This window comes from Aythya marila, assembly GCF_965140915.1.
Source record: "Aythya marila genome assembly, chromosome: 1".
Taxonomy (NCBI): Eukaryota; Metazoa; Chordata; class Aves; order Anseriformes; family Anatidae; genus Aythya; species Aythya marila.
The window spans coordinates 1,445,507-1,468,219 of record NC_139042.1 but is presented as its reverse complement, the minus strand read 5'-3'; the positions used below and the strand labels follow the sequence as shown (position 1 = coordinate 1,468,219).

Here is a 22,713-nt window from a genome sequence, read left to right as displayed (position 1 = left end):
GGGACGGCGGGGCGGCGGGGCCGGGCCGTGCTGGCGGCCATGTCGGCCCTGGAGAAGCAGCTGCACCTCGGCCGCCTCCCGCCGCGGCCCCCGCTGCCCGGCGGCGGCCAGGCCGGCTCCAAGATGCGCATGGGGTACGGGGGGGTACATGGGGGGCGATTTTGGGGGGCAGGGTGATGATGGGAGGGCGATGGAGGGGGCTGGGGGGGGTATGGGGGGCCTATGGGGGCTTGGGGGGGGTGCTGAGGGGATCTGAGGGGGGTTTGAGGAGATTTGGGGTGTGGGAGGTGAGGCCTCGTTTTTTTTTGGGTAAGGTGAGGGCCTCCTGGCCTGATGGGGTTGGTTTTGGGTGCTGTCTGTGCTGGTTTGGGTTTGTGGGGGCTCAGGAGGTGTTTTCAGGGGGTTTAGGGTGTTTTGGGGGGGCTTCGGGGGTGTTCTGGGATTGTGGGGTTGCATTGGGGTGGCTTAGGGTGTGCTTTCAGAGGTTTGGGATGTTTTAGGTGCTTGGGGGATGATTTGAGGGGTCTTCAAGTTTGCTTTGAGGGATGCTTTGATGAGGCGTCTGGGGTGCTTTAGGAGAGGCTTGGGGTGTGCTTTGGGGGGTTTGAGGGGCTTGGGGTATGTGCTGAGGGGCTTGGGTGAGCTTTGAGAAGGATTTTATGGGTGTTTGGGGTGTACCTTGGGGGTTTGGGGTGTCTGCTGCTGGGGGGCTGGTGGAAGAGAGATCTTTTTGTGTGTGAGTGTGCCTGGGGGGGCTGCAGCCCTCCTGAGGTGGGTGTCCACGGAAGGAAGGTGAATAATGAGGTTCTGTGGGAGCCCAGCGAGCCCCCAGGCCAGCCCAATTCCTGCCCAGATCCTCCCCAGGGAAGCCTTGAGCAGGCTTCTCCAGGCACCTCTGTGCTGGGGGGGCTTCTTATGGGAACTGGGACTTATGAGAGCCAGAGCACACCCTGGTCTTCTTAGGCCTGCCTCCTTTTTAAGGGAAAAAGTGCAAAAATAGCCTTGTAATAACTCCCTTGTACCTGCTGCTTTACCTGGCTTGCGTGAAGCTGTGCAGAGGGCGAGTCGGTGCTTCAGGTGATGGCAATATTTCATCCGGGACAGTGCAACACTGTAAAAAAGATGTGAAATCTTCCAAGCAGGAGTGAGAACGTCTTCTGGAAGTGTCAGAGAAGATTGCCTGGCGTCTGGCTGCGTGGACGGGAGCTGTCAGGGACCGGCTGGGCAAGGACAGCCTTGGCAAAAGCTTTGCTCTTTAATTAGGAGTCAGACTCTGAGCCTCAAATATTCACTAAATGCTCTCTTTTTTTTTTTTTTTAATTTGGATTATTTTAAAGCCGTGTAGAAGGGCTCTGATTCCTGCTGTTGTGCTGTCTGGTGGAGATGTGCACGGGTCACTGAACAAAAAGTTCCCCCGCTGGTGTTGTGGAGGGTCTCGTGCTCCAGAGGAGCCTGCTGGAGGCAACCAGGTGCCCACAGGGCTAGATTTAATGCTAAATATCTTATTTACTCCTGCTGGCTCCCTTTAAAATGGGACTAAGCAGAGAATTTTTCTGGTTTAGGTGAAGAAATGGTTCTTATTTCTTCCTCTTTTTATCCTGCCGAGCTCAGTCTCACCTTCTGTGGTTATTTTGTGAAGTTTTTGAAATATTTTATAGTGGTTTCACGGGTTGTAAACCTCGCCAGCACCCTAATTCTTCCCTTAAAGCAGCGATGGCACTATAAATAGACACCACGTCTCACCGCCTGTTCAATTAAGCATTCGTACTTCGTTAATAAATAGAACTGCTTCCCACGCTGGTGTTAAGGTGGCTTTCACCAGGAGGAAAATCAGTTCCTGGTTTGTCTTGCTGTCAGCTCCTGCCAGGTGCCTCCGCGGTAAGGACAAGAAGTCAAAAATTAATTTTCCTGCCCCGTCAGGCGATCTGCTGGCTGCTGCAGGACCTCGGGATGGGTAAGCTGGCAGATCCAGGCTGGTTTTTATTCTTCTAAGCAAGTAGCTTCTTCAGCAAAACGTCGCTGTGCCGTGGGATGCGTTTTCCACGTCGGTGCTGCTTCTGGAAATCCGGGCTCCTGGTCATTTTGGGTAGGAAATACAGAGAAGGTCGTTAAGGTACCAGCTTAATGAGGTGCTGATGCTGCACCCCTGATGCTCGTTGCTTCATTCCCTGGTGGCAGGGAAACGAACAAAGCACAGCCGAGCAGTTTTTGTGCTCGTGTCTGTGGGGAGTGTCACACCTCGGTGCTATTTAGGCAGGTGGAGTGCTGCTTAGCAGCAATCCCATACAGTAATTCATGTAATTCTTCCCCATCTTCGGAGGGTTTTTGAGTGTTTTGTGTTCGAGAGGGAAGTGATGATGAAAGGAACTCATTTTTCTGTTGTTTTATGCTGTTATCAACCTCTCTTTTCCCGTTCAAATGCTTCCAGAAATGTTGACACGCAGCGTGGTGTTGGGATGAGCATCAAAAATTCCCCTTAGAAGCAGCAGGGAGTGTTTCGTAGTCCTCTTGGAGCTGCAGCGTGCCTTTGTATCCTCGGTTTACTCTTGAGTAAACCCCTCTACGGATGGCGTCCTGGTGGGCAGGCACCACACACCTGGTACAAGAACAGCCTCACACGGCGATATTTGAAGTTGAAACAGGAAAAGGAGGTGAAAAAAAGGCACAACAGACAGAGGAGAGCAGCGGTGAGGTGAAACTGCTGTGCTGAGGAGGGCTTTGGGGTTGTTAAAGCAGAGCAGGGCAGATCTGGCACGGCTTTTAAATGTATTTTGGACGTCCCAGGCGGGCAGGGTGGTGCAGCAGAGAGCTCCAATAATGTCTGATAACGTGGGCTGGGTGATGGCTTCTGGTCTCAGAGCTGTAGCAGACACTTTGGCTTGGAACTGTTTCCTCTCCCCTCGAGACCTCTGACCTCTCTGTTGATCCCAGCTGGTGTTTTTGGGGCTCGGGCAGCGGCCCAAAACTGGGACTGGGATTTCAGCAGAGGCTTTCGCACGCCTGGGGACTGGAAAGATAAATTTGGGGGGCGTTTCTGGGTGGTAACTTCATGCTCACACCTCAGCACGGTGGTTTCTTTTTATTAGTGCTGAGACAACCTCTCGGCTCAGGTTGTCTTCTGCAGTTTTTCTGTGTGGCTGCATCCGTGTGAAGTATTTCTGCGTAACTTTAGGCATTGGAAAAGCTTTGTGCGACTTAGAGCCCGGGCAAATACCCCAGGGTACGCCAAAATAGTCCTGTAAAATTCAAACTTCTGTGGGGAACAAAAAGAATTAGAATTAGAAGAAGACTTGTTTGATCTTTTTATCATCTCGTGTTCATAAATCCATTTTGTTCCTGGGCTCTGAATTTCTTAACGTGGAAGCAGGGCCATTGGTGTTTGTTTTCACTTAACACCCAGCAGCACTGGCAAGCTGGTTTCCCTGCAGATTTGCTTGGCTTCGAATACCCCAGGCCTCAGACTGGAGTTTTGGGTTCTCTTTTTTTTCCCCTAATTCCATTTTTTACTTAATTCTAACCCTAACTTTCAAATTTTTCTCTTTTACCAGCCAGGCAGGCAGTGTTAACGTGGCTCCGTGGGGTGGCTGAGGGCGAGTGGAAAGGAGCAGGTGAGATTGCTTCGGGCACATAAATTTACTGCAGCACCGAGGTGTCTCAAGCAGCAGCCACCCCTGACTCGAAGGGCAAATTACAGAGGTAGGCAGGATGCTTCCTTCAAAAAACCATCATTTTCCAGCTTCCCTTGGGATTAAAGGTTTGCTGAAGAAGTGCTGAGGACTTCTTAGCCACAACAAATCCTCACAGCCTTTTTGTCGTGCCCTGTTAAGATTAATATTTATAGTGTGAGATAAAACATCACCCGTTGCTGCCTTCACGTAGGTGAGAATAGATTTGTGTATTTTTTATTTTTTTTTTGCCATTTTCCTTGTGTTTCTTTCTTGGGAAGTCTCATCCAGGTCGTCCAAGGGGCCGAAACAGCTGAGCTGTGCCCACGTGGGGCTGGCTGGAGCTCTGCTCCTCCGCCAGCCCTGCTTGTGCCTGCAGGCTCCTCCTCTCTTCCCGTTGTATATCAGGAAATGATGCACGGGAAGATGCAAACGGGCACAGTGAGGCAGTAAGGAGACCAAATCCTCCCTTTGTGTGCAACACCGGTGTGAAAATTTCAGCAAAACCACGGCCCTGGGCAGCTGAAATGGCTGCGGGGACAGAATTCAGACGGGTCCTGCAGCTGTGCGAGGTGCACGCTTGGATTTTTTTGCATCTCCCAGCACGCTGCCTCGATTTCTGCCTCCTCTCCTCTAAATTCCAGCCCCCTCCCAGCTGCACGTGAGCTGCTGCCCTGATATATTCCTCTTTTAAGCGCTCTGCATGCATTGTTTGGCTGTGGGGAGGGAGGTGGTGCTTCTCTTCCACTAGGGCAGTGCACAAAAAGCACCCTGGTGAGAGCAGCTCACGTTCCTTTTTTAGATCCTGCTTATTTCAAGGAGCAGATCTCCCTAATTGCCTTCATATCTTGAGGTCTTGAGTCGTGTGCTTGAAAAGGAAACAAAATCCAACTTGGATTGATAAAACGGAGCTTACAAAACCACCGGTGAGGGGTTGAGACCCCCCAGAAGCAGCTCCTGACAGCTGGAACAGCTTCTGCGTGTGCATCTTACTCCAAGTTCTTCATTAGCTTCCTTCTAGGCCCAGCTTAATTGGAAGTTCTTCATTAGCTTCCTTCCAGACCCAGCTTAATCAGAGCCGAGCATCCAAATGAGATTTGGAAACAAAGAGTGTGCTGCTGTTTTCCAGCATGGGAATGAAAATGATGCGTGTTCTCCGGGATCTTTTAATTAGCTGGAAAGCCTTGATTGAATCTGATCTGCTTAATTTGATCCTGACAATTGTGACTGGTTTCTCCCTTTTTTAATCATTTTTTCTCCTGATTTTTCTTTTAATAAACACTTCGTGCATTCAGTGCCCTATGCAGAACTTACCACGCTGTTCTTGCCAATTTTTAGATCTTTTTTTTCTTAAAATACAACTTGTCAGCCATGGCAGTTCCTAAATAGCTTATAATTAATTTATTTTGCTCAGGTTCAAATATACTGCAGGGGTTAAGTATCTGTGTTCTGTTACTGCTTTTGTAGTCCTAAATACAGAGTCGAGGTCAACAGAAAAGGGAATTAATTTCTAAAACTGCTTCTCCCGGCTTGATAAAACTCTTATTTTATTTTTTTTTAATAGCTGAAGGAAGAACCCAGTGCAGATTGGTGAGGAATTTGGGAAAACGTGAGCTCCTGGTGCCCTGGCAGACCGCACAGGAGACCAAAACCAGCTGCAGAGCGTGCCCAGAACTTGTTTTAGGATTCCAGGTCCGTGTGGTGGCTGCCTGGCTTCGAGTCTAAGGCTCGTTCTCGGAAACCTATTGTGGTGGAGCCGCTTCTGTTTTGGTTTGCCGGATGCTTTAAAAAGCAGCAATTAGTTCTGACAGCTTAAATATTTGGTCGGCAAAGTGCTGCTGCGGAGTAGCAAGGTGCAGAACTGCAGCTGCTGCTTGTTGGGCTTGCTTCTGACGTGGTGTGTGGCGATGTAGCCCTAAAAAAAAAAAAAAAAGCAGCTCTAGAAGAAGAATGAATGGAAGGTACCAATTCTTTTGAGACGAGACAAAGTCAGGCTCAGGTTCAGGTAGCTCTGCACTGCCTTTTTTTTAATTTTAAATGAGTCTTTGCCCAGTCTCCTGCAGTCACCAGCTGTCTTGTGGAAAACTCCACGGCTATTTTTACCCTATTTGGGGTTTGGGATTAAATCCGAGGCCCCTTGCATTTTCCCCAGCGTTATTTGGAGGGAAGTATTGTGATTTTAAATCGGTCTGCATGGAGTTGCATCAGAGGTGACAACAGTTCTTGACTCCCAGGTCCTTTCTGCTTTCTGCTGTAGTTCCCCTGCACGCAGGAGTTCCAGGATGTATGGGTCCCAGACACTTCATCTCTCTGACACAACCCCTAATGTTTTCTCTGGAGGTGTTAACTCTTATTAAGCTGAATTTGGAGCTTTTCCTAACACCACAAAATTCAACAACAGGACAAGAAATGGAGTGGCAAGGTCCCAGGGAGCAGCTCGGCTCTGATTTCATGGGCTCCTCTTGCAACCCGTGAGTTATCCTTCGGGGTTTTATCTTGGTATTAGCATCTGACTGCCTCCTGCAGGAGTATTTCAGCAGGAGGAGGTCTGGGGACTTTCTAGAGCTTTAGCAGTAGACCTCACGTTGGATTTCTGCTACCAGAAATGGGCTTGGAGATGTTAAAACGAGTCTCTGGTTTCTGCCCTTGTTTTTCTGCTTTGTTTTTTTCCTGGAAAACTGTTTCTCAGGGAGCAGTTAGATGGTAAGGAGAGGGGAACGAAGGGGCAGCAATCTTCTCTAGCAGCACAGGTTCCTCCTGCATTATGGTGACTGCACGAGTGCTTGCAGCAGCTCATAAAATCCTAAAATCGAGGTTCAAAACACCTTCAAGGTCCTGTGGTCCAACCAGCACCCTTCCACCAGTGTCTGCCAGGAGGAGGAGCTGCATCAGGTCACTCCAAAAGGCTTCAGAACGATCCCAGGGTCCCCAGGAGATGACACTTGCTTGAGAGAGGTGGGGAAAAAATGACCCCAAGAGCAACTGAGGTGAAGTAATTTACCTGGGGGTGTTCTGCTGTTGGGTCTCATTTGGTTCTCATTTGTGTGATGCTTGCTGTAGCCCTGTCTGCACAAGAGGAGGAATTTGTCTCGCAACCAGGAACCTTCATCCGGCGGGATAGGATCATCCAGCAGCTCCTGTGGGAATTCTGCCTCTGTTTTGGGCAGAAAAAACCACCCTCAAACGTTCAGATCTCACAACAAAAGGGGAGTTTCCGGGGAGTTCCTGCAGTTCAGCAGCTCTGTGAATTATTTGGGAAGTTGCAGCCGGGTAGGTGGTGATATTTATTAATCACACGGATCTCTTTGGGACAATCAAACCTGAAATCAGCAGCAACACGTTTTAGAAAAGTCTGAAATGCAGCATTTTAAAATCATGATGGAATTTGTTGTCGTTAACTGCACATCCTAGGAGAGGAGGAATTACCCGAGCCGTGGGCCGCTCGCTCCATCACAGCAAGTTCCAGAAATGGCAAGTCAGCAGGTTTCCCAATTCACCCTCGATTTTTGGCATCTTGGTGATATTTTATCAAATGTGGCCTCCTCTCCTTGAACACCTGGACACCCGTGCTTGGTTCTTCTTGATACTACAGCAGCTTCTCATCTCTGTTCTCTTGCTCTGTTCCTTTTGAGCTACGGCGTTCTTTGAAAGAACCAGGTGATTTGTAAGCTCATCGAAGAATGAGGTGAAGCTGAGGCAGAGAGGAATGTTTTCTGGCTCCATGGAGGTGTGTGACGTCTCGTTGTATTTAACTGAAGCTCGACAAGAACAACACCGGAGTCTGGGAACCCACAGAAGCGAATTTGGAGCGTTCAGGGGGCGGTTGTTTTCTGGTTCATTTTCTAGAAATACCAGGGGAAATCGGAGTTTTACTTCGACAGAACTAAAAAGCTGCTTTGTCTGTTCCTTAGGAAGCCAGGAATTGAGGGGAAGCCTCCTTCAGCAGAGGAGATTTTCTTCTGTGAAGGTCTCTTGCCCCCCACGCCCGGGCCTGATTTCCATATTCGTGCTGATCGCCTCCCCCAGAAGCCGAGGAGCAGGAAGGCAGCGGAGCCCTGCGCTGCTGTTACTCATCCTGCGTGGTGCTGGGCTTGAATCGAGCTGATGGAACCAGAAAACGAATGGATTTGTCAGCGGGGCACCTCTGAGAGCCCTGACTGCGTGATGCCTGCGGAAAAGGGCAGTGCTCACCCCGTAATTCAGGGGGATTTTGTTCTCAGGGCGCCAGATCCGTGGCGCTAATTTCAGGCGTGCTCCTTGCAGCAGTTTCGTGATGTGCTCGTCAACGAGCTGCGGCAGCAGCCAGCCTTTTGTACAGCGAGGGGGTGAGCCTGCGGGTGAGGAATACCAGCTGGTGTTCTGGGGGTGTTACTGGGGAAGGCAGCGCCTCTCCTCGATGTTATTCCCTTTTGCCTGCAGAGCAGGGACAGGAAAATGCCACAAGAAAGGAGGAAACCCCCCAGGTAGGGCACGAAGCGGGGTGGCGCTCGGTTTTGCTGACAGCCCCGGTGCAGGTGGGGCAGCCTCCATCCCCAAATCGTTTATCCCCAGTTGATTTTAACACAGCACACCCCTGCTGCCCACCAGGATGATTTTTGGGCCGGTGCAGTGCTCTTTCATCTACGTTTGGCACACGATCTGATAGAAAAAGGAACCTGGCTTAAATTAGTAAGTGCAAAGCCTGGAGCAAACCGAAGCCTGGAAGCCCGTGCTTCCAAGGCAGAGCTGTCAGCACCCGTTACGCGGTCCTGTCATTACAGTCCTTAATTTAAAATACAAGTTTCTTGAAAAATCCTGCTTTTGGGGCAGTTTCACTTTGTTTGAAGGATACCCCTACCAAAAATCAGAGGGGATTTCTAGGAAAGCGTTGCACTCTCGTGGCAAGTACTCATTTTGTCTTTAATCAGGTGCTTAATTTTTTATATCCTTGCTAGACTGGCAGTAACCTACAGCGTGCAGTGTCAAGGTGACTTCTGAGAGGGACGTGCTGCTTTGATGATTATTTTGATGATGATTCATGGGCTGAGTCATAAATTCAGGGTGGCTTCCTGCGCTCCAGGCACTGAAGTGCTCCCAGTCGTGCCAGCACCAGGGGCTAGAGAAGGACCGTGACAAACAAAGGCACCTCTGACTCTGAAGGCTGTGAGCTGCGGGTTGTTGCAAACTGGGAGGTTGTAGGGGGGCAGCATCTCTACATTGCCCTGTTCCTTTTTTATTTTCCCTTGATTTAGGTCTTGTGTAGTCTCAGTGACCATTGTTCAGTCTTCCCTGGCATCGCTTTATCAGGAAAGCGTTCTCACTGTGTCTCCGTTAGTTTTCTTGTGCATTTTTGTGATCTCAACAGGAACAACAATTAGGAAAGCAAAAGCTGGATTTCCTTACTGACTATAAATTCATTAATATTATAAGAATTTCACTTAGGTATCATTTTCTTCTAATTCTACGGTGTTCTGTAACGCAGGTGTATCTTCTTCAGTGGATGCCGTGACCCCTGCGTGCCAATTTAAATGAAAGACTTAACCAAAATATCTTTTTTTTTTTTTTTCTTGCAGCCCTGGAAGAAAGCGTGATTTCTCCCCGGTGCTTTGGAGCCAGTACTTCGAGTCTATGGAGGACGTTGTGGTAGAAAACGAAACCGGCAAGGATATATCCTTTTTGCCAGGTTGAGATTTCCATAACGACTGGGGCAGTGTCGTGTCTTTGAGTTTATTGGGGTTCTTTTAATCTTTTCCATGTATTTCTTCTCATCTTCCCTTGTTTATCCATGTATCTTTATTATTATTTATTTATTAACAGGCAGTTAACTGGCAGTCAGTGTTCAGAATCAGCATCAGTGGTCCAAAACCAGGCCCCAGCACTGAATATCTACACGTTAATAAACACTACAAACTTCCCAAGGCCCTCTACAACTGTTCTAGGAAGTTCTGTTCCCTTACACATGCACAAACACACAAGCACAGTCGTGTGCACCCCCAAAAAGTGTGGGTTGCTACTTGTTACCCCCCAAATCCAAGCCCACTAGCTGCTGTGCAGGTGGGGAGGCTTCTCCCTCTGGCCCAGCTGGAGGTGGCAGTGCCAGCAGGGAGACTTCTGGCTGCATCACACCAGGTTTTAACAATTTATCTCCAAGATTTCTGCCCCCTGCACAAATATTCAAGCTGCTTTTACGCTTCTCTTCAAGCACACTCCTTTTTGCAGGTCTTCCACTTACTGATCAGTGCAGCTGATGTCTGTAATCCTCTTTAACGTGCTCAGTTTGAGGCAGAGGCCATCAGCTGGCTTTGGATGTGCCATTCACTGGTTATCTGTACCCACCAGCTCTGACAAAAAGTGTTTTGAGAGGTACTTCCAGGTCTTCTGAGCTAACTGCAAAATGAAAATGTTTTTCTGTGGTTAAATAACACAACCCTGCAACTTACTAGTTGCTTAGTTTTTACGCATGTATATCCCAACTTGCTGGAGGACATTAAGAAAACAAAATTTCCAAGCTCTTTCAGCCCCGATATCAGTGATAATTACTTCCCTGCATGTGTTACTTTAAAATGAGCAGAATTCTCTCCCTTGTTTTATTCACCTTGTCATTATTTTGTGTTCTCGTTAACTGTGCCAACTGATGCTATGAATTGGTCACGATGTGCACCTTGTTTGTGTTCCTTGTCAAGTGCTGCACACACCCCTGAAGCTTTACAAATAATAAAAAGGAAAATGGACCTGTTCGGGTAGGTGATAGACAGAAATCTTAAGGGCACTCCAGTATTCAGCAGAACCACGATGAACAGCTTGGTCAGTAACCTCAGCTAGCGTGGTGAGATTTAGGGGGGCACTTTTGTGCACCCTAAGAACAGAGGAAGAACAGCAGAAGGAGGTGGAGCGACTTGGCTGATCACTTGGTCACAGTTTGGGGCACTAAATGCAGATCTCACAACTCCCAGATCTGTGCCTTTCCCAATGCTTTTAGTGATAGTTCAACTGATTTTTTTTCTGTGTCTAAATAAATGCAGTAAGGAGAAGCAGCTACCATCCTGAAGCTTCTTTACCAGTATATATTCCAGATAGTTAGACTGCCCTAAGAATCTTTTTTACTGGCTTACCTGATGTTTTTTTTCTTGGATCTAACAGGAAAATGTGCCAAATCAAAACTACCTGCTCTGTAGCGCTCGCTGGTAATGGTTTGTTTTTCTCTCAGTTCAATTCTCTGCTGCGCAAGGAAGAGAAAGGTTGCTGGCAGGAGATGTGTAGGTTATAGAGAAGATGTGGACAATAGGAAAAGAACTCTTAACCTGTACAGAACTTAGCTTGTTTTATCCTTGCATATACCCATTGCTCAGAGGAAGAAATGAGGCCTCGTGTACACGAGGGTGGAAACAAAACCCTGTTGGCTATTGCAGGCTCCAGAATACATTCAGCAAAGTAACATCAAATAACTCTCTGAAATGTCCTTAACTGTTCATACACTTTTCGAATTTACAAAAGTGGCTCGGAGGGACCTGTCTTACTGCTCCTACACGGTGGAGGCCATTCTGCTCTTTCCTGGGCTGTATTTACTGTAAGTAAGCTGCTGACTTTTACAGGTATACGTGCAGGCTAATGTGGTCCTCTAAGCATGGGAGGCAGCTGATCGTTCAGCTGTGTTAAGCATGAGGAAGATGAATTCAGAAAGCTGTGTCTTATAAATCTCCTGGTATGTACCTGACTCAAGTTGTCTAAGTATATGTATTAAATAGGTAAAGGTTTATTTTCTAGGCTTTAATTATCAGCAGTGGCCAAAACTTCCACACAGCACTTCGTTAAGCGTTAACGCTTAAAAGGTGTTTAAAAATAAACAAAAACCCCAGAGCTAAGGAAGAGAAACTTTGAAGGATTGCAGGTAAAGAAAAACCACTTGCAGCTCTTGATTTGTAGTTGGGACCTTTTATAATCCAGGGATTGGAAGTGAAGAGTGAAGAATTTCCTCCTGACATCTAATCTAAGTCTTGCCTCTCTTAGTTTAATGCCATTTCCCTTTGGAGTGTCCTTTTCTTGTCTGCTTGAGCAAAAATTTGGAAATTTGGTGCTTGTATTTTTGATAAGCTCCCTTTAAGTACTGAAAAGCTGCACTAAGGTCACCCCTGAGCCTTTTCCAGGCTGAACAGCCCCAGCTCTTTCAGGTTTTCTTCACAGGAGAGGTGCTTCAGCCCTCTGAGCATCTTTGGGGCCCTCCTCTGGATCCGCTCTAAGACTGTACTTCACAGTTACTGGCTTTTTTTTGTTGGCAGCTAACAAAGATAACACAGAAGATTTGCATAAACTTGTGCCTTGCACCTGCCTGCGCATCTGGAGAGAGCCACTGCCCCAATTAGCTCGTGCCTTTGCACGGCTGGTATTAAATCGCTGCCTGTGCATGCTTTGAAAAGCAGGTTTGTGCCAAGCAGACCTGGAATCAGAGAATGGATTGGGTTGGAAGGGACCCTAAAGCCCACCTAATTCCACCCCCTGCCCTGGTCAGGGCCACCAGCCCCCTCCCAGCCTGGCCTTGGGCACTGCCAGGGCTGGGGCACCCCCAGCTCCTCTGGGCAGCCTGGGCCAGGCCCTCAGCGCCCTCAGAGGGCAGAATTTCTTCCCAATTTCTTCCTGAAGCCTCCCCCCTGCCAGGCTCCAGCCGCTGCCCCTCGTCCTGGCCCCCCAGCCCTGACCAAGAGTCCCTCCCCAGCTTTCCTGCCCCCCCTTCAGGCCCTGGCAGGGGCCTCCTCTTCCCCAGCATCTTTGTAGCCTCCTCTGGACTTGTTCTAATAGTCAAGATAAATGAACCAGAGCTTAAACAATCTTTAAAATGCCAAACAAACAAACTATGGCAAAACCAACCAGAAACAACAGAAAAAGAAGAATCTCTCCAGTTGGGAAGCACTGAGTGCAGCCATCTAATAATAGCCTGCGGAGGGAGGGGTGCTGCTTTCATCTCTTTATTGGCCTGCTAAATGCCTGGATGATGTGCCTGTGCTTTTCTTGCCCAAACTATTTCTGTTTGGCTAAAACTCAGAGCACTGGAAGGTTTCCCATTCTGTCACATCACGCTGACAACCCTCTTTCCTTGCTCTCTGGTGACAGCAGGTTGATTTTTTAGCAGTCGTCTGTTCATCTGACTAGGTAAAGTATTGCTTAGGTGCATAAGCACCTTGCAAAATGAGGTTTCAGGGTGACTTTGGGGTCTAAAATACTAACTTGTGGATTCAGAGGTTGTTGGGAAAGCAACTGCTTCAGTCACTAAGGATTTAAATAGTTGAACAACCCAAATAAGAGGACAGGTTAGCTTTCAGATCTCTGCCCATTACGTAGGTGGTTTATTAACAGTCCCTCAACAAATTCTCCCAACCCTGCGGGGTCATTATTTAAATCATCAGTGATTCCTTAACACAAAAGTCTTCCTTTCAGCAGAGAGAGCTGGTTAATCACTGTGATGCCTGAAATAACTTGTGCAAATTGAGCTGTCAGGGACAAATAGAGGCATCATCCTATGGCAGCCTTGCCTTACTTTAAAAAGATTCCTCGCTCGTTCCCTCCCAACCTCTTTGGGCTAATCAATTTTGTATGTTCCAGCTTTCCTGTAAAATTCCATTCTTTAAGAGCAAATTGAATCTGTGCTGCGAAGCAGCTGCTTCATCTTCATGTCTGCTGTGTAGCCGAGGCTAATTTTGGAACACGATGGGCTTGGGGAAAGGGGGGGGCATTGCTTCAGCATCTGTAATCCCACTGCTGTGGTTCAGGGGTGCTACAGAGCTGGAATTCCTCATTCGGTAGGAAATGCACGTAATGTATTAACACACAATGAAATAAAAATCCTTGAGATGGTGTGAACAATGGTAGAAAGGATGGAGCTTTGGTTAATTAAGGATAGCTTAAATGGAATATCATTTGTGGGACCTGAAACTCCAGGTTCAGCCCCTTCGTTGACAGCAGAGGGTTTTGTCAGTCCTAGCCTTTGCTGTCCTTTCAGTGAGTGTTTAATGTTGCTAATCCTTTTCTAGGTGAGGTGTGTGGCTTTGCAAATGATCTTGTCTTTGTCCCTTCTTGCAGTCTGCAATCATTAGCAGGATTCAGTGTAGGATTGTGGCTTTAGATCTCCGGGGCCATGGTAAGTATGATTTAAAATCACACGAGCGCATTGCATGCTCCCTTTTTTTAAAGGAGATGTAACGAATCCCTCCCAAAACGGCTGAGAAATCATCCTTAAGGCATCCTTATTTTTATTCCAAGGCAGGGATGGGAAAGTTTGGGTTTGTAGAGCTCTGCAGCCACCTGACCCCATGTGCCAGCAGCTGAGACTCCCTGTGCCTTTATTTAGGGCAGTGGTGGACTTGTTCCTTCCTACCTGTTGGCCTCACCCCCCTCCTCTATATTTTGATGACCTAAAAGTGTTTTTTCCTGGTAGAAACAAGGTGTGGTGTTCAGTTTTAAGATACATTTCTAATACGGAACAGTTACAGGGAGTGTTTCCTACCCCTAAGCTATAATGTGATAAAGTACCAAATGTTTTTATTAATTCTGGGTTTCTTAATTATTCATGTTAACTGAAGTGGGCTCTTTGTGCCCAAAAGCTTTGTGCATTTGCTGCTCGAAGTCCTCAGGGGTCTGAAGGTTTTCAGCTTCAGTGAACTTCGCTTTTTTTGTTCTTTCAGGAGAAACAAAAGTTAGGAATCCTGAAGACCTGTCTGCAGAGACGATGTCCAAGTAAGGAAGCTTTATGTGCTCCCCTCAGTATTTCACTTTTCACACATCTATTTTTATTTATTGATTGCACTTCTGGAGGGCACGCAACCTTCATTCAAGGGAGCTGGAAGAATGGTTTCATTTCACTTGATTCTGGCAGCTATCACTTATTTTCCTTCCATTTTATGACAGTTTTAAAATTAATTTGGAATAAATTATCAGCTCTGTCAGCTTAGTCGTATTCCAAAGTGGACTTGTTCTCTAGGTCCCATCAGTTTTAAACCCAAATTACAGATCAGTGACTTCATTGTAGTAAACACTACACCTGTAACACTCAATGACACTTGCCAGAGATTTCCGAATAGAAGGGAGAAAGCTTTCCCCAGGCACAATTTGGGCATTTTTAGCTTGAAAACACCAGTTTGGTGGTTCTTCTGCTCCTTCAGTGAGCGTTCAGACTGCACCTGCCTTGGGCCAGCAGCGTCCCCAAATTGTGGGTCAAGAATTGAGACTCGAGCACGGAGGGAGTTGCTTTTACAAATTCTCACGACCCGCTTTGGGATGCAAATCCTCTTCTTGACAAGCTGGGTGAGCAGCAAATAGCTAAGTACATCCCGTTGTGTCCACGTTTAACGCAAAGAGGCTCTTTCCTATGACTGCAATTAAAGCTCGAAGGACTTTGTAACCTTCCCGTGAACAAATCTGCTGGATTTGTTGTGGGGAGGCCATGTGTGAAATGTATCCTGACTCCCATTGTATACCTCATTGCTGCTGCTTACAGCTTGTCAGCTCCTGATCCGTCAGCGTCCCGAGGAGGTGCTGTATGAAATAATTGGGAGTTTGCAATCTGCAGCAGCACTGCTATGGGGGAAAACAAGTTGCCTTTTGTTTTTAAACCTCGTTCTCCTCTTAGCAATGATCTTGAAAGTTATTCCTCATTAGCCTTTAAACGGGAGCCTTAAATTATAGCAAGTTTTCATCTTTTATTAAATCCTCCCATCGTTTTCTCCTTGACAGAACAAACAAGCTGGCTTTTCTTTTGACTCGCTTTCTGTTTACTAGATGCAGTGCTGCTCAGGTCTTCAGTTCCTCTGAATTGCAAAGACAATTTTGGCATCTTTGAGGCTGTCTTAAAATACTGCGCGCTTCAGTAGGTTTCAGTCTTTAGCCATGTTGTTGTTTTATGTTTTTTCGTGTGAATTGTGCCAGCCAAAATTCACATACTGCAGTGACAGCTTCAGTTTAAAGTAGGAGCCTTACGAAAGAGAAGGGGAAACCTCTGCTTGCCTTTTAGTAACTGTGCTCCCGAGAGAGTCAGTCTTTGCTTGTGTTCAGTGCCTCTTTGCCTTGGTTGGTAGGGCTTGGTTATTTTTTTCTGTTTGATTGCAGAAGGTTTCTCCTTTCAGAACTGTGAATTTTTTAGTCTACGCTTCCGTGCTTTTCTGTGTGCTGCTTTTCTCACCTTTTATTTAAAACTGCCACCACCTAATGCCAATGTAAAATGTTTGCTTAAGGGATTTAAAGAAATAAAACGCTTTCTGTTTATAAAAAGGGAAATGACACACTTGTTCAGTAAAGTATTAGCTTAAAAGATTTCCTGTATTGGTGCCTTAATGAAACTGAAAGGAAATAAACTTGTCCCAACAATCTTTGGGTTAAATAAGCGTGCAGAGATGATTTGGAGCCAGACATCTGTCTTGGATCTGTACATCCTCCTGCCCTGGTCCAGAACAGTTTCAGAAACGTATGAACATAAATTTGCTGACCATGTTTTTATCTTCATTTGGCAGAGATGTTGGAAACGTGGTTGAAGCCCTGTACGGGGACCTCCCTCCCCCCATCATGCTCATTGGGCACAGCATGGGGGGTGCCATTGCGGTGCACACGGCGGTCGCCAACTTGGTGCCGAGCTTACTGGGTCTGTGCATGATAGACGTTGTGGAAGGTAAGCCTGAGTACCCTCAGCATGGCTCTTCTTTTTCTCTTCTCCCCAAATCCCTGAACGCAGGAGGTTTTACCCACAAACCTGAGCTAATTCCACCCTCCTAACAGAAATTACCTACGTGAAATAGCCCTTGCAGTGGGACCCCTCTTTTTACTCGTCATTTGGTTGCAATACTTTGGTGTTAGCTCAGAGGAAGGCTGCTTTTTTATTTAATACACGGTGCTGATGTGTGCTTAATGCTTTTTCCTCCTCTCTGAATGCCCTAATATTAATTCTCTGCTGGGGGAGCAGGTACAGCTGCAGGCTTAGGAACACTAAGCTATATTTCCCTTAGCTGCATTAAATCCCTTTTGAGCCCCAGCTCTCTCTGATGGCACTCCCTGGTAGCCAGTTCTATGTAAATGAACACAGTAATTATTCCACTACACGCCATAAAGTGAAAGCACTTGGTTTTAGGTACGGCCATGGATGCATTGAACAGCATGCAGAACTTCTTACGGAGTCGTCCCAAAACGTTCAAGTCGCTTGAGAATGCAATCGAGTGGAGGTAAGGCGTCAGCTTGTGCAGACTCAAAATCTCTTGCCATTTTTGCTCGACTCCTGATAGGCACAAACTTTACGTGACTTGTCAGTTTTCCTCCTTTCACTCTCACTTCTCCAGCTGTGCAAAACAGGGGGAGTAGAAGATTATCCAGAGGGCCCTGGGCAGGAGGGTGAGGTGGGCTGGGAGGAACCTCTTGGGGTGCAGCAAGGAGAGGTGCAGGAAAGGCCCTGGGGACCTGCTGGGAGCCAGGTGGTTTGGGTAAAATTAGCTGGTTTTGCTTCTGTTTCTGGGCTTGCTAGTCACTGATACATTTAGTAACTGTTTCTGCCTTTCTTCACTTTTTTTTCTAGTGTTAAAAGTGGACAAATAAGAAATCTTGAATCTGCTAGAGTTTCTATGGTCGGTCAAGTCAAACAGTAAGTTGCTTTTTGATATTTTTTTTTCCTAAAACCTCTTAAAGTCTTCCTATCTGTTTTGCAATACCATCCCTGCAGAGCATAAATGCTCTAGAACTTATTTTCTACCAAAATAAATTTCTTGTTTTAGTATTTATCCCACTTGATACCCACAGCAGCAACAAATCATAGCCATAGCACTTGGATCAGTAATCCGTGACATACGTGGAACCTTTACAAAGGTTTTTAATACCCTGTTGAAAAGAGCTGCTGTTGCTTGTTTGACCACTTCTGTCCCTTTTAAATAGCTGATTGAATTTCTATTTGCACAGGGACGCACGTGCTGCAGAGGCACTTAGTGACTGTCTTTCATCCACAGTTATTTTTAAACTGGTGGGGGGATTTTTCTCAGCCAGCGTTTGAGAAATTACTGACCACTTTATGTTTAAAACATGCTATTTTTTTTGTTTATTTTGGAAGGGGAATCAGTTCCTGGCTTTATTTTCACAGGTGCGAGGGAGCTGCTAGTCCTGAATGTCCTAAAGCCATAGTGGAGGGCATTATTGAAGAGGAGGAGGAGGAGGAAGAGGATGATGAAGGGGGTGGCTCTGTCAACAAAAGGAAGAAGGAAGATGACACAGAGGTGGGGAGTTTCTTGCTGTGTTTCAGCTTGTGTTTGCATGATATTCCCCTGCACAAAAAGTAGCCAATAGTTATCCAAATATAAATATATTTTGATATGAATATATATATAATTTTTCTCTGATATAAATGAGAGCAATTCCAGTGGAAAACTTATATTGGGACTCTTGTTTTTCTTCTTGGTCTCATTCCACTGATTCCATCCTGGGTTGTCACTTAGAAGTGTGTGTCTGGTTTTCTTTCCTTGGATGCGCTCAGATTTAGTGCTTATTATCTGAAACGGGGCTTAAGTAGTGAATGAGGACTGCTCTTTTCTGAGCCTTCGTGGTATTTTTGCTCAATGGCAACTGAAGAATGTAAATTCCTTACGGAAAATCATTGCAGCCTGCTTAGCCCCTGGTATTTCTGTGTCACCTAACTCTTGTTGAGAGGCAAGTCTGAAGGTTCAGACAGTGCATGAGCTATTTGTGCCAGTGAATAATAAAAAATTGACTGCCCTGAAAGCTGCAGTCTTCTCTTAATCTGTAGGTGTAGCTCCTGCTGATTTTCTTGCTCCTTTTTTGTGTACTTTTGTTGTGATTTGGAGAAGAAATAAGGAGCAAGAGCTGCCTGCTGGCAGTGTGTAATCCACCAGAGGGAGCCAGTATTTTTTTAGATGCATTTCCAGGTGACACTGAGCTTCACTTCAGCTGTTTCACTGATCACTAATGCAGAGCTCTCTCCTTCCTCCCTGCAGACAAAGAAGGAGCACTTATACACGTGGCGAATTGAACTGGCGAAAACAGAAAAGTACTGGGATGGCTGGTTCAGGGGGTTATCTAACCTCTTCCTAAGCTGTCCAACTCCAAAGCTTTTGCTTTTAGCTGGTAAGTGTCTTGTTTAAATTCAGCAGTGGCTCACTTCAGTGGTGCCCCGCTTGTATTTTAGAAAGCAAGATCAGCATTTGGCTAATGGTTTTGTTGGAGAATAGTGGATCTGTTTCCTCCACCCTGGCTTTTCTACGTATCATGAAACACAAACGAGTCCATTTGAGCTGTGGAGATCTGGAATCAGTTCAGAGCCTCTAGTATTGAGATAGCTTCTGCTAATACAGTATTTTCCTACATGAATTTTCACCTGAAAGTTAAATTATCAATATTCTACAGCCAGCCGTGGGCCCTTTTTGTGTCACGGTAGCAAATACAATGCATAACAAAGACAAGCATCCTTTTAAGTTGTAGAAAGGATGAGTTCTTACAGTTTTGGCTGGGATTCTTTCCTGTCACTTTACTCTCTTAAGGTGCAGCAGTGAAACACCCTAGCGATTGTCAAAGCTGATGTTTGGTTCACGTTTTTTTATGCCAAATGTCTCTTTCAAAACGCCCAGTAAAGATCTGCTTAGACAGCCGTGTTCTCCCTGGCTCTTCTCCAATACATCTGTTTATTTGATTGTAGGTGTTGACAGGCTGGATAAAGATCTAACAATTGGACAGATGCAAGGTAAATATTTAATATCCTTACTGGAATGCTCCTTTGGGATGATAGCTTGTTGCTATGGGTACACGAACAAGAGCTGGAACGGCCTCTTACCAGGCACAGATTGTACCAAAACAAATGGGCATGAAAGACTTTGTGAATCCCCAAATATTCCTTAGCTGTGTGATTGTAGGAAAAGTGGAGGATTTGAGAAGGAAAAGGTTGAATTAGAAGCCACAAAGGGCTTTATCCATGCTTTTTGTTCAGTCTAGTGTTTGATGTTTCCAGCAATGGGTCTGCCACACTTCTCCTGGCGAATGTGTTCTCTGAGGCTTTCTTTTTAATAAGTTTTATCTTTTTTTTTTGTCTTTCTCGTGAGATTCTTGATGCTCCTAGCTTAGAACACTTGGGACCACCCAAAACTGTCTGGTTTCCCGGTGTTTCTAGCAGCATCCCCATTAACGTAATTTTTTTTTTGTTCTTCTGGTCCCAGTTTTCATAGATTTCCGTGTCGATTGATTCTGAAAAGTAGTACTGGGCAACAGGATAAATTAGGGTAGATCTGATAACAGTTTGAACTGTGAAAGGTTAGTCTAACCTGTGTCAGGAACCTCTGAGAAGTTTGGCTTTGGTTTATCTCCTGGGAACCTGCTCTAGGTATGCCTGGGGAGGATGAATTAAGCATCCAGTTCTTGCATTTTGTTGAAACTGGCTGCTGTGCAGATTGTACAATTTCCCTTAGACTCTGCCTTCCCTGCTCCCCCTTCACCAGATGGCATAGCGAGCTCGTAAAGAATGTGAGGTCCTAATAAGAGTTCCTAAATTCACAGCCCTTTTGAGGTTTCGGTGCCTGTTTCCTGTACCCACGAGAATTACTTGCCTAAAACATTGCTGTTAGAAAGCAGGGCCGCTTAAAAAGCAGCTCCAACGCTGACTCTCTTGGTCTGCAGGGAAGTTCCAGATGCAAGTCCTGCCACAGTGCGGCCACGCAGTCCATGAAGATGCTCCAGACAAGGTGAGCTCCAAAGGGGGGTGAAGCTGCACAAATCGTGCTCTTCACAGCCTAAATACAAAAAGGGCCCCTGCTTACTACGGAACAGGGATTTATACTGCAAGAACCTTTTGGGCATGATCCCATAACTGTGTTTTTTTTGCAAAACAGCTTGGATTTAACCAGATTTCTTAAGCTAGCTGGAAAGCCTGATGTTAGATGAGATGCAGAGCTTGGCTAGGTCGTAGCTGTAACTGTCAGGCTGGTGGTGATGGAACTGACTGTTCCCACATGGGGCGTGGATCACTTTTAACCTCCTGTCTTCCCTCACGAAGCTTTCCACTCGTCCCAGCTTTTGGAGTCGCTCTGTTTGGCTGAGTTGGGGCGGCTCAGATTTTCCAAATAGGAACCAAATGTTGCTGAAGCAGCGTGCAGCCTGACAGAGCAGGGCTGCTTCTGTGATGCTGAAATTCCTGTCCTGACAGCAGCAGGAATGTGGCACAGCCAGGGCAGCCTGTGGTCGGAAACTGAGCTGGTTTTAAAGCTTGTTCGACGCTGACCGCTGTGAATACCAAACTCAGTCTGTCAGCGCTTCTCTTTACCAGTGTGAAATCAGTATTTTCATGTAAATAGTTGCTCTTTTTTAATATAGCTTCTAAGTGGTATTAATAGAGTCAGGACACTGATTTATCCTTTATAGGAATAATGTCATGATGTCACCTGACTTTTTTTTTTGGTATTAAACTTAAGAGGTTGTTATTTTCTTTTTTTATGTGATTTTTTTTTTTGGTTTATTTTAGAATTACAGAAAGATGGTGACAATTTCTGTCACTTCTTGATTGTGTGATCAGTTTTAGAGTAGAAGTAGAAGCGTGGAAGCACACATCTCCTTTTAGACCTGAGCCTGTGATACAGAGCTCTTAGTTTCAAAAGAGCAAGCTTGATTCAGCAGGAGGGTCCTACAGCCATGGGCTGTAATTGGAACTGCTGCAGCCTGTGAGATCTGCCTGGATTTCTTCTTGGCTTTGCATCCCTTTGAATCCTGACTGGTTTTTCCTTCCCTCCTTCAGGTTGCTGAAGCTGTTGCGACGTTCCTGATCCGTCACAGGTTTACAGAGCCCATCGGTGGATTCCAGTGGTAAGGTTTTGTGCTGTACAAGGCTGCGCAGTCCTCGGGCAGAGCTCTTGCTCCTCCCGTGTGCTTGTGGCTTTCGGTGTGGGAGGCAGCTCGGAGTTTCAGCATAATGCTGAAACCACATGTAAACAAACAGCGTTGAATCACAGCCAGTAATTATTTGGTGTCTGTGTTCCCTGTCAACTTTTCGGGTGTTCGCTTGTGTTAATGAAACCTCCTTCCTTGGAGGGAAGGCAGATCTTACCCAGCTGATTCCTTTCTTTATAACCTGCCAGAAGGCAGAACCGCAAGCTTTGTGGGATTCAGAGTAAACAGGTTTTTATGTAAATAATCAAGGCCCTGTGCTCTGGAAGCAGCTTGTACCACGCTGCTTTGGCCAGGAAATGCTGGTGAGGTGAGGCAGGTAAAGCTGCCTGCTTCGCTTTGCAGGCTTCTGATAATTACCTCCTGTCTTTTCTTATCATGATGAGCTACAGAAGCCAGCCCTCTGGCATTAGCCATGCAGCCACGAGTGGGTTATGATTGATAAGGTTGCTTGGAAAGCTCCTAAAGTCCTAGCTACAATATCATAAAGGTAATCGTTAAACCAGTGCTTGGGCCACGCTCACAGAAGGTAATAACCTGCTCTGAGATCATCCTTCAGGTTTCAGTGAGCAGTCCAGAAAAATCTTCCTGCTTTTAGCTAAGAATTCTTCAACAGAAGCTCTAAGCTTCAAAATTTATTAATGCTGCAGGACTGGCAATACTAAACAGGTATTGCTGAATGTTATTTTTCCCCTTTATCCTGTGCTTTTAGGGATGAAGCAGTAGAAACGTAGGGCTGTGCGCTGCGTATTTTAAATTCAATAAAAGGAAATGGTGTAGGAGGAAGTGAGGTGGCTTGCTAGCCATCGACAGCAACATGTTAAGGTTTTGTGCTTCTCACTATTATGTAGCTTACAAGTTACTGCTGAGTTTATCACTGCTGATTTTACACGTTAGGCTCCTTTTGGCTGTGTTTTACTTGGGTTAATCTACTAAATCAGAGCATCACAGAGCCAAATGTCTTCAGGGAACACCTTTTTTAACGTGTAACCTTTTTTTTTCTTTTTCCCCCACTCTCCTTTTTTCCCTCCTAGCGTGTTTCCTGCTTGTTAATACCCTGGTGTTCTCCAGCACTGAGTCATGTTGTAAATAAACTGCACCAGAGGCCACTGTGATGTATTCCATATCTCTTCATCTCTCCGGTTCAGCAGCAGTGAGAAGTTGGTGTGAGATT

The 22,713-nt window shown here is 46.2% G+C and overlaps 1 protein-coding gene across 1 annotated transcript; it reads left to right on the top strand.

Annotated features, from left to right (window-relative positions):
* Window positions 1-4: 4 nt before the first annotated feature.
* Window positions 5-22,713, top strand: PPME1 (protein phosphatase methylesterase 1). The gene is made up of 14 exons (XM_082784132.1): window positions 5-134; window positions 9,218-9,312; window positions 11,120-11,211; window positions 13,716-13,773; window positions 14,318-14,369; window positions 16,139-16,293; window positions 16,750-16,840; window positions 17,188-17,253; window positions 17,743-17,875; window positions 18,611-18,740; window positions 19,309-19,353; window positions 20,280-20,344; window positions 21,391-21,458; window positions 22,574-22,713. The coding sequence occupies exons 1-14, from the start codon at window positions 40-42 to the stop codon at window positions 22,590-22,592; spliced, it is 1,164 nt and encodes a 387-aa protein (XP_082640258.1). The 5' UTR covers window positions 5-39; the 3' UTR covers window positions 22,593-22,713.